The sequence below is a fragment of the Anguilla rostrata genome, chromosome 3, assembly GCF_018555375.3.
Source record: "Anguilla rostrata isolate EN2019 chromosome 3, ASM1855537v3, whole genome shotgun sequence".
NCBI classification, from domain to species: domain Eukaryota; kingdom Metazoa; phylum Chordata; class Actinopteri; order Anguilliformes; family Anguillidae; genus Anguilla; species Anguilla rostrata.
In genome coordinates this window covers 70,989,295-71,004,404 of record NC_057935.1, presented here as the reverse complement: position 1 = coordinate 71,004,404, position 15,110 = coordinate 70,989,295, and the positions used below count along the sequence as shown (strand labels likewise).

The 15,110-nt window shown below is 46.0% G+C and overlaps 1 protein-coding gene across 3 annotated transcripts; it reads right to left on the bottom strand.

The window, feature by feature from the left end:
* LOC135251800 (protein boule-like) lies at nt 1–15,110 on the bottom strand. 3 transcript variants are annotated; one of them, XM_064329594.1, is made up of 13 exons: nt 14,752–15,110; nt 14,165–14,270; nt 14,043–14,089; nt 12,646–12,783; nt 12,172–12,263; nt 11,025–11,085; nt 10,474–10,549; nt 7,984–8,144; nt 7,453–7,536; nt 7,235–7,282; nt 6,604–6,732; nt 6,204–6,299; nt 1–5,637 (listed from the first exon to the last, which is right to left on the bottom strand). In XM_064329594.1, the coding sequence occupies exons 3-13, from the start codon at nt 14,058–14,060 to the stop codon at nt 5,479–5,481; spliced, it is 1,062 nt and encodes a 353-aa protein (XP_064185664.1). In that variant the 5' UTR covers nt 14,061–14,089; nt 14,165–14,270; nt 14,752–15,110; the 3' UTR covers nt 1–5,478. The 3 variants fall into 3 exon arrangements, with proteins under 3 accessions (XP_064185664.1, XP_064185663.1, XP_064185665.1); XM_064329593.1 differs by having other exon boundaries at nt 14,043–14,270; nt 14,752–15,109; XM_064329595.1 differs by having other exon boundaries at nt 11,031–11,085; nt 14,043–14,270; nt 14,752–15,106.

Here is a 15,110-nt window from a genome sequence, read left to right as displayed (position 1 = left end):
CAGTTTCACAGAAAACACTTTTATTCATCGCTTTCCTTTACAAAAACAATTTCCTTTGAACACACACAAAAAAGGCAACCCCTTTAATTAAATGGCGCACAAATTATTTTTGGACTTCAAAGAACAAAGAGAACATAACACAAATGAGTGTTGCCGCAGTAAACAAGCACGAACGACAAAAGCTTGCGGCGTGCAAATAAAAACGTAAAAAACCCTCAGCACACAGAACTACGTAGCATAGGAAAAAAAAAAAAAACAGTGTCGGAAGAAAACCTTTGTTTGCAGCCAGTGCTGTGCAACTAGACAGGAGATTCCTTTGGAGTGGGAGCATGTTGCGTGCGATGCGCAGTTGGTCCAGGCAGGTCACATGGCAGGCATCTGGACCAATGGGAGGAGGGGTGTCCCGACCGGGTGCAGAGGAAATGGAAATCGGGCCAAGCTGGCTCGAATGGCTCAGCCAGGGAGAGGCTGAGACTGATTTAGGAGTGAGTAAACAGAAGCTTGAGATCCCAAATACCCAGAGCAGTCCAGATTTGAGTGACGGGGACGAGGGGAAAGCCAAATATGCTAAATCTTGCTCCAGTGGCCAATGGGTTAGCAGGCTGGGACTGTGAAGTGCTTTTACAGTAAGGCTGGGGACCGCACTGTGCATCAGCACCCATGAGAAAGATCTCCCAAGCTCCTGTCCATGGAAGTCATCCTCTGAGGACAAGAAATGGTTCCATCCTGACAGGAGTATGCCTCAGCTAAGTGGGTCGCAGATAGGGTAAGACAAGGGCAGGGTTACAGAAAGGGAAGACTGTTAAAGTAACATCTGGCTGACACCTGGTAATTAAATAATTACCTTTAAGTTAAGGGAAAATCGATATTACTTTATTCTATTAATAGGATAATTTAGGTTTAAAAAAAGACAAGAGCATCAGGATATGACAGAACAAGAACAGCCACCAAACGAGGAACACTTCGACCTGCCACCGTTAGCCCTTCAGCGATAACGGAGTTCAATCGGCACGAGAGAAAGGCTGTGTGTCAGCCGGCTGTTTTCAGTGACGGTCGCCCGAACCGAACAAAGGGTTCGAAAGAGAGAAAGGAAACAGAGGAACAGAAGAAACAAGGAAAAGATAAGAAAGCGTTTTTTTCTTCTTTTTTTTTTAAAAGCTTGAACAGATACGCCCTTATTTAGCGCATCTGGATTTATGTTGATAGTTGAACTTGTGGCAGCAACAGCTGCTCCCGCCAATTCACATTTTGAACAAAACAAAAAAAAAAAACAACAGCAAAAAAAAACCCCCATAAATTCAAAAGAGCAGTCAACTGTGCACGGTAGATCAACCCCAGAGACACGGTCTCCCTCTCACAGATGAGATACGAGCGCACTGATGGATGCATGAGAGGGGGTTTTTTCAGAAAGTGTAGCCAGATTCGGAGAGAGAGAACGTGACCCCATAAAATTTCAACTTGACACACACAAAAAAAAAAAAACCAGCTTGCCATCTGTTAACGTTAGCAGATGACGTGGCCGTACATTTGATGTTGTTTGATTTTCTTCGTACATGAAATTGTTTTACAGTAGCACACGTTCCGTTCTAATACCTGTGATGCTGCGGTTGTGAAATACAAACTGTCAAATTCTCTCACGTTGCTTTATGTGTTACCAGTATAATCTAAACGTGTGATCATTACTAAATAAAAAAACACTAAGTTCCATAAACCACACTTTCTTGAGCTTTTGGGTGTGTGATAAATGCGTGTGATGAAATAGATTCTGTAAAAAAAAACGTTTTGAAATTCTCTGATCACATTGCTTTAATAAAAGCAAGTCCCTAAGTATAAAACACAAACGAATGAAGGTTACTGAGCTGAAGACCCTATTTAACCGCCAACTACACACAAACAGGAATATGAACAAACAACCATGCTGCTGGCGCCCAGAGGGTTTTTCAAAAATATTTAAGATTTCGTTACTCGCACACAACCTGTCTTTCTGTAAGAATGCAGTCATGCTGGTGCTTCAGTATTACATAAAGCTGTGAGCAGGATATAGGCGCTAGCTTATGTCACAGAGAATATTCATTACAAGGTCAAAACTAACACTATAAATGTAACAAAAGAAGAAAAAAAATCACAGTAATTTTCTTTCACAAAAAAAATACATATTCAAAATTGTAAACAAATTAGTACAAATAAATGAAAGAGATATCATAAAGGATATCTTAAAAGTTACTTTCTTTGAAGAGGCTCAAATGAGAAAGTGGACATGGCTTACAATATGTATTTAATAATAATATTATTTGTTAATAAACCCTGTCTCTTGCTTTCAAAAGAGCAAGTAACTGGTTTGCAGATTTCCTTACGTTATCAGAGCCTCTTCAGAATTTGACGTATCCATATTATTGTCTCTTTCTACCCTGTTAATATGTCTCACACATCAATTATGTACACATCATATTCACACTACCGAGGCTATCGAATGAAATGATAAAACTTTGGACAGGTGAGTACAACAGGTAAGACTCTGAGCTGCACTTTCAGTGTCAGTCCGAAGACCCCGGAAGAGTCTGAGACTTGAATCTGCTCCTTTCTCCAACGAGCAGAGGTGTGGAAACACAAAAATACCTGAGCAATCCCACATCATCGCTCTTCTAAATCATGTCTTTTCCTTCTTCGAAAACCTGTCTGAAACCACAGACAGGTCTGCTGACACAAAACAAAAAGCAGACAGTTCATTTACGCGCGCGTAGGAGGAGCCCCGAGCGATTCCTAGCGATGACGTCCAGACTCGCTCTGTTCTGGATGAGCGGCGATAACGCTACAACTCGCCATGGCGACGCAGAGGGAATTCTGATTGGCTGGCAAGACACCTCAAGACCTGCCATAAATGGACAAACGCGGGCGTTCGTCTGACCTAAAGAGCCTCACAGAAGCTGGGGATGGGATGCGCGCTCAGCTGGTGAAATCCTGAGACCTGATGGGGGAGATTTTTAAGAGCGCTCTGGTCTCTGTTTTAAAAATGCTACATCATGAACTAGAGCCTTGAGTTTCGATACTGAGCTCGACAGGCCGAGGTTCAGGGGGCGGTCTGACCAGCGAGAGATGGCGCAGACCTGGTCAATCCCTCTGAGAAAGGAAGAGTATCTACACGGGAAAGACGGAGGATGACATGAAATACTCCACAGAGACGGGAGAGGAAGGTAACCTGCGACCAGAGAAGAAGAGCACCATTCCGCAGTCATAGCTAGGGGATTATGGGAATCAAAGTTTTTCAGATTCAGAAACAAAGCCAGACAAGACTGAACTAGGATTAAAGAGTAAATGGGGTGAAGACTGGGCCTGGGTCTGCCTATGGCTGTGTTCCAGCCTGGATCTATAGCTCGGGCCAACGGGGAGAGATCCAGGCCTGGCAGCTCAAGAGCCTCAACTGAAGAAGAAACAGGTGTGCCTGTACAGCTCAGGGAAGGGCACACACACACACACACGCACGCACGCACACGCACACGCACGACACTCAACAAGTGCACACATGTTTTCAGTTTTCCGAGTTTGTTTTTTCACCCTCAAGGCAATAAATAACGAGGCAGCGCCCCCTGATGGTGGCACTGTGAATTGAGCATAAGGCCTGTATTATTGTATTGCGGAGGCTAGCTGCACTTTCAGTGTTTCAGGTATTGGTCAGACTGTAGCCCAAAAGAGGCAATGCCTGCAATATCTACCAAAAAAGCTTTTTTCAAAATAAATTTTAGAAGTTCAAGGTCAAAACACTTATTGAAAAATAAATATTCCCTTTTTACAGTAGATAATCGTCAAAAATAAAAATGTGATAAAGAAACACTTCTGTACCTCATTTTTTAAAATAAAAAATAATTTTCATTTAAGAACATTTCTACAAATAAGAAAAAATCCAAGATATTGGCTCTCATAACAAAAATAAAATAGATCTTATACACTCCTATTCTAAAATACACATACACAGGAAAAAAAGAGGAAAATATTCAGAACAAAAGAGAACTAAATATAAGACTGCAGTTAAGTGACTTGCAATCAGGTTTTAAGAGTGGCAGTGTCCTTACGCAAGTCCACCAGTGGATGGCGTCTGTATAACGTTCAGTGCATTTGGCATCTATTAAATAGTAACGAGCCAAAATCTGTAATGGAAGACATGTTCACAGATGGTTTGGATTCATTATGCTCCACTAACGAAAAGCGTTTTCTTTTGTGTACAAAAACTGCCGATAAAGCACCTATTAGACAGAATTTCCCAGACAGCACAGGCAACATACCGTCGGTTAGGAGGCTGTGGTGCTCACTGACCCTGAGCTGCTGGGGGGGTCTGATGCTCAGGGAGGGGCTCAGTCATGGGGGGCCATGGGAGGAGGGGGGGGGGGTCCTCTTTGAGTTGCCCTTACAGGACTCAGTCGGGGGGTCGGATAAGAACACCCGAGTTTTGAGGCAGACGTGAAGGTGCACCGCTTTGGAGGCCAGAGGGGAAATGCGATGCTGGTGGTTTACAGGGACACCTGACCGGCATGTCTGCTGGTGTGACGTGATGTCAGGTGAACAGGTACTAAGGGACGGGAGGAAGAAGGGCTGTGGACGGTTCTGCTTTAGGTCATTAAGGGCCTGGACGGCTGCAGCTTTGATCAGTGTAAGGTAAGAATGTAAGATGAGAACAGTGTTGATGTTTCTGGGGAACAGTCTCGTGGCTGAATGGGGGTGCAGTTCATGTGTTGGGGACCAGGCTTGAGTGATATCTTGGGGGTCAGGGGTTAAGAGTTGGATGAGTGCAGGGTTGATATCTTAAGAGTTGGATGAGTACAGGGTTGATATCTTGGGGAGGTCAGGCCTTAAGATTTCGATGAGGGCAGGGTTGATATCTTGGGGGTCAGGGGTTAAGAGTTGGATGAGTGCAGGGTTGATATCTTAAGAGTTGGATGAGGACAGGGTTGATATCTTGGGGGTCAGGGGTTAAGAGTTGGATGAGTACAGGGTTGATATCTTCGGGAGGTCAGGCCTTAAGATTTGGATGAGGGCAGGGTTGATATCTTGGGGGTCAGGGGTTTAGAGTTGGATGAGTGCAGGGTTGATATCTTAAGAGTTGGATGAGTGCAGAGTTGATATCTTGTGGGTCAGGGGTTAAGAGTTGGATGAGTGCAGGGTTGATATCTTGGGGGTCAGGGGTTAAGAGTTGGATGAGTGCAGGGTTGATATCTTAAGAGTTGGATGAGTGCAGGGTTGATATCTTTGGGGTCAGGGGTTAAGAGTTGGATGGGTGCAGGGTTGATGGTTCAGGGTTAGGTGGGTGTCCTTCCTCTTTGGGAGTTGGGAGCACGGTTCATGTCTCGAGGGTACGGATTTAAGGCTTGCCTGGTTCATCCAGAGGCTGTCATTAAGTCTTCCTCTCCGCCCGCCCCCCTCCCCGCCCCCCTGGCCAGAGCGTCTTCGGGGGCTCCATAGCCCCTCCCCCCACCCAGCCCATCGCTCCTACTTGAGGGGCTCTGCGGGGGGCGGGGGGGACAGGCTGCCGACGTCGGGCCGGTACTCCTTGCGGGGGTGGGTGCAGTGGGGGCTGCGGCTGTACCGGGCCTTCAGGCCCACCTGGGAGTGGGGGAACCCTCTTCTCACGCAGTGAAACCGCTGTTCCTGGGGGGACGCAATAGAGGGGTGCGCAAGCTCAGCAGACACTACTGGAAGGGATGGACAGACTCCCATTGGCTGACCCACCTAGACCAGTGTTACGATTGGATATACAGATGGACAAGCTCATCCTGGACCAGCTAATGGGGGACTACAACCTGCAGCCACAATGGGCATCATTCTGAAATGTATATCGATATGTTATGGATGTAGTCTGTATGTATTTTGTATTTACGCTTTTAGTTCTGGGTTAGCATAGTTAATATTTGTAAGTCACTGTGGATAAGAGCGGATTTGGGACATGATAAGCAATATCCGCACACAAACAAGAAGGGCTGCAGTAATATCACTACTATCTGACTCACTAATGCCACTGTATCAGTCATTTTAGCTTGAGCCATCTGTGCTGCAAATCGAACGCGTTTCGGCGCAGAGCTGGCCAAATTAACGCATTAGTGATCATCAGCCCAGTGTTTACAGAAAATGGGTTTCCACTGGCAGCCACACAAACCGGAAAGATCCCAGAAATTAAACAAACGTAACGCTAGAAATTAGGCGAAAAGAGCTCTTACCTTTCCTATTTCCTGTTGCATTATGGGAGCCATTCCTCCAGGACTCTGGGCATAAAGCTGATGATAGGCTGGCTGCACCATGTGATCAATGTAGGGCTGCCATGGCGACACATAAAGACGGCAGTGAGTAGCTGGTACATACAGCATGTGAGTATGTTGCATGTGCATCACGTTCTGTATTGTGTGGGTGTGACCGTGTTGTAGGTTTCAGCCAGAAACAGTGCATCAGTCAGGCTTTTAAGCACGTGCAATGAATGCATTTGTGTGCATGTGAGTGTGTGTGTGTGTGTGAGAGTGTGTATGTGTGTGTGTGCATGTGAGAGTGTGTGTGTGTGTGTGTGTGTGTGTGTATGAGTGTGTGAGAGTGTGTATCTGTGTGTGTTTGTGTGTGTAGTGGTACCTCGGGGACAGATGCCTCCAGCAGGGGCATGGGGGGGGGCACACAGCCCCCGTCTGCAGGCAGGTCCAGGGGCTGGTACAGCAGCTCAGAGGGCTGCAGGTAGAGCAGGGGGCTGCTGGGTACTGGAGACTGAGACACACACACACACACACACACACACGCACACACACACGCGCACACACATGCCACACACACGCACACACATGCACACACACACACAGGCTTAATCTATTTAGCTTACATTTATCAACATTGATACAATTTATACATTTACATCACACACAATTGCATTAAAAGTAATTACAGCAATTGAATGGACAGACTACTTTAGTCTAATAAATATAATTTCAGTGTATGTTTTTGATTTGTATAGACAGGTTTTGTGTCCGATAAAGGATATTTTAGATGCTTAGCGAAGCTTTAGAATGGGTCTGTGGTTCAAAGCAAAAAAGAAAAATACACTTTCTGCACATTATGCCTCCAGTGGCTGTACTTGTATTACCTGATTATTTTTGTGAAGAAATGAAAGCTTTAATATTATCGTCAGTTGAAGTGTTTCCAGTGAGGCACGCAGCTTGACGCCGCAGTGCGGGGGAGGAGGCGGGGCTTATAAATGGCCACGCCATCTTACCTGTGACATGTTCCACTGCAGAGGGCCTGGAACGCACTGCGCTGGAGCCTGACAGGGGGAGAGAGAGAGAGAGAGAGAGAGAGGGGGAGAGAGGGAGAAAGAGAGAGAGAGAGAGAGAGGGGGGAGAGAGAGAGAGAACTCAACAGCTCTGACCTGCACCCTGGTGCATTTAAAAAAAAAAAAACTTTATTTAAACCTTTACAGGTTGGCATACTGACCTGGTAGTGGTGGTACGTGGGCTGCGGGTAGACTGGCGGGGCCTGGTGGGCGACCATAACTGGAGAACCGGACATGGACCGGGGCTACAGACCCGCCGAGACCACGGCACACATCCAGGTAAAACAGACAGGTGTCCGGTTTGAGAAAAAAAAAGCTAGTTAAGATATCATCCATTATTGTTATGCTTCAGTATGAATGAATGTGTTACAGACATGGGTACAAGATATGGCAATATTTCAAATAAGCCTTACGGTGGCCGTACATACAAAGGGCACACCTTCCTGCGGGAAGTTCCCACAGGAACATCCATCCATCCATCCATCCATATCATCCATTATCATCCAGTAATGGATGATAACTAACTAGCTTTTTTTAACATAAAAACTGTAATGTGTACACCATCACAAAAAAAGTATAGTGGTCACATAGTGATTGGACAGTGGACGGGTGAGCGGGGATCGCGTGGTGATTGGACAGGTGAGCGGGGATCGCGTGGTGATTGGATGATAGACGGGCGGGCGGGCACTCACAGGCCAGTGCTGCGCTGGGGGGCTCATCTCGGGGGGGTGGAAGTACGCCACGCCGTTGTGGTAGGTGTAGGGGTACCCCGTGGAGGTGGTGAGGTACATGGTGCCCGCGGAGGCGGGGATGGCGATACCGGGGCTGGGACTGGAGATGGAGAACCCGCTCGCTGGAGAGAGACACACACACACACACACACACACACACACACACGCTCACTGCCCAGCTGTTGCCCAAGTGATGTATGGAAGGGGTTCGTTCAGCAGGGATAGCGTTGTTCATTGCTCAAGCGATCACTATTGGCTGTCTGGGTACCCATGGTTTGCTCTCTGTGCACGCGTATGATTGGGTCTCCTCCACCCTCCGCTCTGCACGTGTGCAGCTCATGGCTGTGGTGTGAAAAGAAGCATCTGGCTGGCACCATGTGATCGGAGGACTGTGAGTTGTTTCACTCCCCTGAGCTGGCAGCAGGGGGTGCACAAGAGCGTGCTTGTACATGGTTTGCGAATTGGACGTTCCAAATTCACATGGACTTGGAGATGCTACGTTTTTTTAAAAACGGAGGGAGGGTAATTTGTGAGTAGCTCATATAAGTGTCTAGACAGAGAGAACATAAAATGCTAGTCTCTCAATATGCAATTTCAATAAAAATAATTAAATCCCTGAGTTACGAGCAGGCTGCAGAAATGACGGCATAAAGGCAGACTGAAACTATGCCGGCTGGGAAGAGTTTATCCACACTGGAGATCGGGGCCCTGGGAAGCGGGAAGATTAACGGCACTGGGCTCCACATCTGAGGCCCGGTCGCGTTAATGACTTGACGAGGGGGCGCGAGTATCCTACGGGTCCTGTGATTGGCCGACCTCCCAGAACTCCGCACGTCGCCGCACGACTGACCTCTGTCCGGTCCACAGCGTCACGGGGGTGTGAAAGAGGTCGGCTGACGTTCTCAGAGTGCGTTTTGGGGACCACACATGCATTAAGGAGCCTCCTCAATTTTACTGGTGAGAAGAAGATTCTCATTTTCAAGTTTCGAGTTAAATTCGAAAAAACACGACCTATCCATTCACATGCATTTTGGTATATTGGTTTTAAGTAGTTAAACAGCCAATAGAAGAGAGCGGAGTGTTTTTTTCTTTTTCCATCTAATTGTTGCATGGGTTTTTAAAATGGCAGCCGTGTTTGAAATCCAGCGCAAGATGGTTTCCAGGCAAAGCCATGCACAGCGATGCTTGCAGGGCTCAACGGATGGGTCGCATTAACGTGCAGACAGGGGGACAGGCAAGGCGACAGGCAAGTAGGCATGGGTACCGTTAAGCGGTAAGTGTGGGAAGAGCAAGCCCATGGCGGACTCAACAGACGGAATTTAAGAAGATTTTCCCAGCTCAAAAGGGCCACATTTGATCTGGATATGGTCAGCAATGTGGGTACTTTTCGGTTTCATGTCTACCACCTTGAGAGCCAATTAAGAGAAGGACTGCATGGGATTTAGAGTTGTGTCACTGGTATGGTGACACCATGATATGCACTTTTGTACGTCACTTAGCGTCTGCTAAATAAATGTAATGTAACGTAATGTAATGTATGGGACCAGCTAGAGTATGTTAAATGTGTGGACTGATCACAGAATGACAGTAAAGTCTTGCAGCCTCTGTAGCTGAGTAGCTTTACGCATCTGAAGTCACACGGGCTGAATTTGGTCGTTCGTGTCACACGTTTCACCGGCTTTTTATAAATGTGAGATCTGAACGAACCACGATGCCAAGCTGCGTGAAACAGAACACCACCGCTGATGCCTACACTGCTGGCTCAGGATCAGTCCGCTTTGTGAAAATCACACACACACTGCTTTCTTCGCATTCAGGTGTAGGGATGAGTCACTCAGCCGTTCGGAGACGTGGATCATTGTCTCTTCGAACAGAACGCGTTGAACGCATTCATTCGTTTGCTTTCCCTCTCAATAGCTGGCCTAGAGCAGGGCAGCCCAACCCTGTCACTGGAGACCTACCATCCAGGAGGTTTTCACTCCAGCCCTAACAAAGCACACCTCATTCAGCAGCCAGAGCAGGGCAGCCTAACCAAACCCTTTTCCTGGAGATCTAACAGTCCAGTAGGCTTTAATTTCAACCCTAACAAAGCACACCTCCTTCACCACCCAGAGCGGGGATGCCCAACCCAGCCCCGTTCCTGGAAATCTACGGTCCAGTAGGTTTTAATTTCAACCCTAATTCGGCACACCTGATTCTAGCGATTATCAGCTGAACGAGACCTCCAGCTCCTGAATGCGGTGTGCTTTGTTAGGGTTTGAAGATGGTAGATCTCCAGTGACGGGGTTAGGTAGCCCTGGGCTAAAGTTATATAAGGTTGGCCATGTGTGACCCACAGACAGGCAGCAGAATGGCTTTGGCGGAGGGGTACGTACGGGGCACTCCCACTAGGGCTGCCCGTGTGTGGCAGAGAGACAGGCGGCGGAATAGCTCTGGCGTAGGGGTACGTACAGGGCACTCCCAGTTGCTGCTTGCGGATGGCCTGGCCGATGTTGAGCCTCTTGTCCCTGAAGCAGAGCCGATCAGCCTGGGAGAGAGAGAGAGAGAGAGAGAGAGAGAGAGAGACAACAGGGCTGGTTAAAACAGGCTAAGCCATTGGAGTAGCACACACACACACACACTCACACAAACAACACTCACACACGCACAAACATGCCGCACAGCTCACACGCAGACACACCACTCTCACACACACACCGCACAGCTAACACACACACACACACCCCACTAACACACACGCCCGTGTGGCACATACACACACCACCACAGCCGAAGAGGATGTAGCTGGCACACGAGGGACTGCCGATCGTGTGATTGGCCTGCACCAGTAACAGCAGCGTAAAGTGCCCTGCTCTGCCACAGAGACCCAAAACCCCCCTGAACCCCCTTCTGCCTGGGCGCACCCCCAGATGGGGGGCGTCGGTTCTCCAGAGGTTCTCTGGAAGTTCTGTTTATATTTGTGGGTCTCTCTGGATTAACAAGTCAGGTGTGCACAGACTCACGCTCACATCATGAATGATCTTCTGGGCGTCCTCCTGAGTCTCGAAGGTCACGAAGCCGTACCTGTGAAACAGGTACATAATCACCACCATCACCGTCATTATCAGCTTAAAATACGCGTGTGATTTAAAGGCGCAGTGCGACATTATCGTAAGAACACCAGGAACGTAGGAAAAACTCACTCAGCTGCCCTGTCATGTTTAGATTCATGCAGCTAGCTATGCGCTAAAGTAATTCTGCTGGGGTGCCTTGCTGAAAAATGGCAATTTTCTAACCGCAACACCACACTTCCACTACCAGAAATGGATCAGAAGAAATCGCCCTTATTAAAAGAGCAGAATCATTTAAAGAATAGATTAAACGTGCTCAGGTCCATTTAACATCAGAACTCTGGCAGTAGTATATAGTGCAGTGGTTCAGGAACTGGACTTCTAACTCCGGGGTTGCAGGTTTGATTCTCTGGTGGGGCATGACTGTGCCTTTCATTACGGCACTGAAACTGACCTGCTTCAGTAAAACATCCAGCTGTACACACAGACTGAATTGAATGCTTATTAGCTGCACTAGCTGCTCTGGATAACAGCATTAGGCTAATTGCCTAAGACAGTCAAAGATGAAAATGTAAAATGGCACTAGTATTACCCAACTCCATGTCTGAAGCTGTACCCTCTCAGTATTACGATAGACTTAAATTATGGAAAAATGGTGAAAAAAAATATTTTCACATTACTGACTGTGTTGATATGTAAGTGAATAGAACTAATCTCATTGGACCACCTCGCTGCTTAACAACCGTTGCTATTAATTTGTGTCACAATAAACTGATCTGGCTTTTCCCCTGAGGCAGTACAATGAAAGCAGGAATCAGCCTCAAACACAATGTGCTCATTAACCCGTCTCAGCTGAAGTGCTCTGTGGATGCCCTGCTCAAGTAAAGCTTTCCTGAGCTACAGTCAATCCAGGCCTAATATTTTCCGGAAAAAAATATCTAAAAGTGTGCAGTGTATTTCTTCACCGAGTAGCCACACTGACGGGTTTTAAGCTCATCTCCAGCTCTGATAGCAACAGCTGGTTTTCTGGATGGATGGTATTTGTTATATCGTTTGTCACACGTCCTTATTTTAGACCCGGCCTTGGGTTCACACTCACCCCTTGGACACCCCCGCACGGTCAATAACGATCTTCACCTCCTTCACCGCGCCGTGCTGGGAGAAGAACCGCCGCAGGTCACTCTCGTTCGTCTGGACACACACACACACACACACAGACGCACACACACACACAGACGCACACACACACACACACACACACAGACGCACACACACACACACACACAACACACACAGACGCACACACACACACGCACACACACACACACAAATACACACGCACACACACGTACAAACACGTACGCACACACACACACACACACACACAGTCAACATGTTTATTTAGGTTACAGAATCTATGGCACATTATCACATCAGCTAATAATGCCCGTCATAACATCTGAAAAGAAGTTCATTTTACGACATTATTGTTCCAATCCCAATATGGACCCCAATATTATTGTGTGCATCCCCAATTTTATACATCAAATTAAGAGCTTTAAGTGTGACTCACCTTAAAGTCGATTCCTCCAACAAAGATTCGGTTAGGGATAATCGTACCATAGCGGGGGGCGTGATGGGGGGGCACGCTCGAACAGGGAGACACCGGGGCGGGAGAGGGGGTGCTGGTCTGCGTCTGGTTACAGGCGAACTAAAACCGGGAGATTAAAATCACGGATAAATTAGCGCATTCACCAGCGACTGAATTACAGCACGTCAACAGACAGCCAATCAGTGAAATTCTGTTACCAGACTACAGGTATGGCTAATCAACTCCATGTCCTGTAGTCCTAAACTGGATACTAATCCCAACAGGCCTGTTTTAGTAGCGTGACTGCCTAATTTGTTTCATATACCTGTGTACATGATGCCTTAGCCACTGGCTGTTTCTGTTCTAACCATTCTAACACAGCGATGATAAACTTATCCAATCATTGACTTTTATATACGGAACATTTACATTTGTCTCCAAGCCACAATGGACAGAAGAGAAGAAATTCAACCGGTAATGTTTAGTTTAACCAATCATGTTAATTTTAAAAATGAACGAATTAAAGGTTACCGCACGTGCATTATCCTCAAAAATAATATTTACAGTAATAAGCCGTTACGGGTTTAATTTGTACATTTTATTTAGTCTACGGGACCACAATTTACAAAACATGCGTCCAAGTTGCAGTTACTGCCCAACGACCTTCAGCGAGTATTTGAACTTTTGCTCCTTTCAAAAAGACGGGCATTCCCATTTTAAACGCAGGATGGGTAACCCACACACGCAACAATGGCAAGTGCTAATTTGGCTAGCTAACATTAATCACTCGCTGTTAAACTAATACAAGATGTACTCTCATACAAGTTTACACATGTGATGCCATGTAATTGACCAGCTATAAAGCTATATAACTCCCTTGTGCTTTCTAGATCTGTTAGCTAACTGAATTATGAATCATTCATCCCTAGTAGTATCGGTCAATAATTAGCTACCCATAGCTAGCGATCATCAAACTACAGCAGGAACAAAAACGTTACACTGTCACAGCCACCTAGCGCCCGATCTCACAAAAATGGACATTTACAATATAGCTCATCTTGAAAAGCACAAAATAACATTTGCACTTGTAGAGAATAAGGTTTGGAAAGTAACAGCAACAGAAAACTTAAATGTCGATCATGGGGCAGTCCCGAATATCTAACTCATTAGCATAATTCAACAATGTAGGCATCAAAATCAATAGCCAACTTTAGTGGATAACTTATAAAAATAAAAAAACACTGTCGATCTTACCTAGCTGCCACATATACTTATTCTGATGATGTAATTTAACTACCATAAATAGTTAACAGTAATTATCGTAATCTAGGTTAGGCCAGCAGGCTACAATCATTCTAACCTTACAAGCTTTCACTTACATTTGTTTCGTTCTCCATCTTAGGAATCGGCTTGATTGAATATTAATCTAGAACAGACGTAAATTAAATTAATATTTGTAACTGATTAAGATAGATACGCTAAACTATTCGAACTTGAGTACCACACAGGCTCCTTGGACCATGGGACCGGACCATTCGTCGAGCGATCGCCTCCGGCCTGACGAACTCCTCGCGAACTCCAGTTCTGTTCCACTGTAGCTCACCCTACTGGAGAAAAAACACAACTGAACCAATTTTCTTCGATACACGCGCAAGGCAAAAATCACCTAGTAACTCAGAGTTTGGGCTACTATAAAATGAGGTAAATTAATTTACATCTTGGTAATATACACATTGCTGTATATTTCTTATAACTGTTCTTTTACTTCAAAATATTGTAAATCGGAACCGTGACCCCTCTACACTAAGTGAAATGGAACGCTCCAATCGGTGTTTGATTGACATGCTGTTGTTTGGCGGGAGATGCCATCTTCGGAAATAAAGATGCTACTTGTCATGGAAAGAAGTTTACATTCCTTTGAAAACGTGCGGTATCAATCGATTTTTCGAGGTGACTTATGGCAGTACGAATAACAAACTATAGTAGCTGTCCAAATGGAAATGTCTAATAATGTTGCTAGCTGGAATGTTTGTAGCATTTTTAAGATGGCTCAGTAACGTTAGCCACGAAGCTAGAAACGGACGTTACCTGAATTGTCCTTGGCTAGGCCTGTGTGGACAACGGTGAATAGCCCCTTCGTCGACAGTACACAAATCAAAGCTCTTATAGTACATGTATATTTAGCTAATAAAAATGAATCCAGTCTTAATCACTTCAGAGCAAAGCACTCACGTTTATTGAAGTAATCATACAAAATACTCAAAGTAGTCCAAGGGGGAAAAAAAACAGGAACATACAGCTGATTCATACTAGCACCAAGCAAAAGCGAGAACAAGCTTGGAGAGCGAGTGGCTAACTGCCTGTGGAACAGGAGGTCTCTTTAAGAACATTTTGGAAGGGGTTGTGGGGGTGTTGCTGGGGGAGGTTTTGATGTATACAGCACCTGT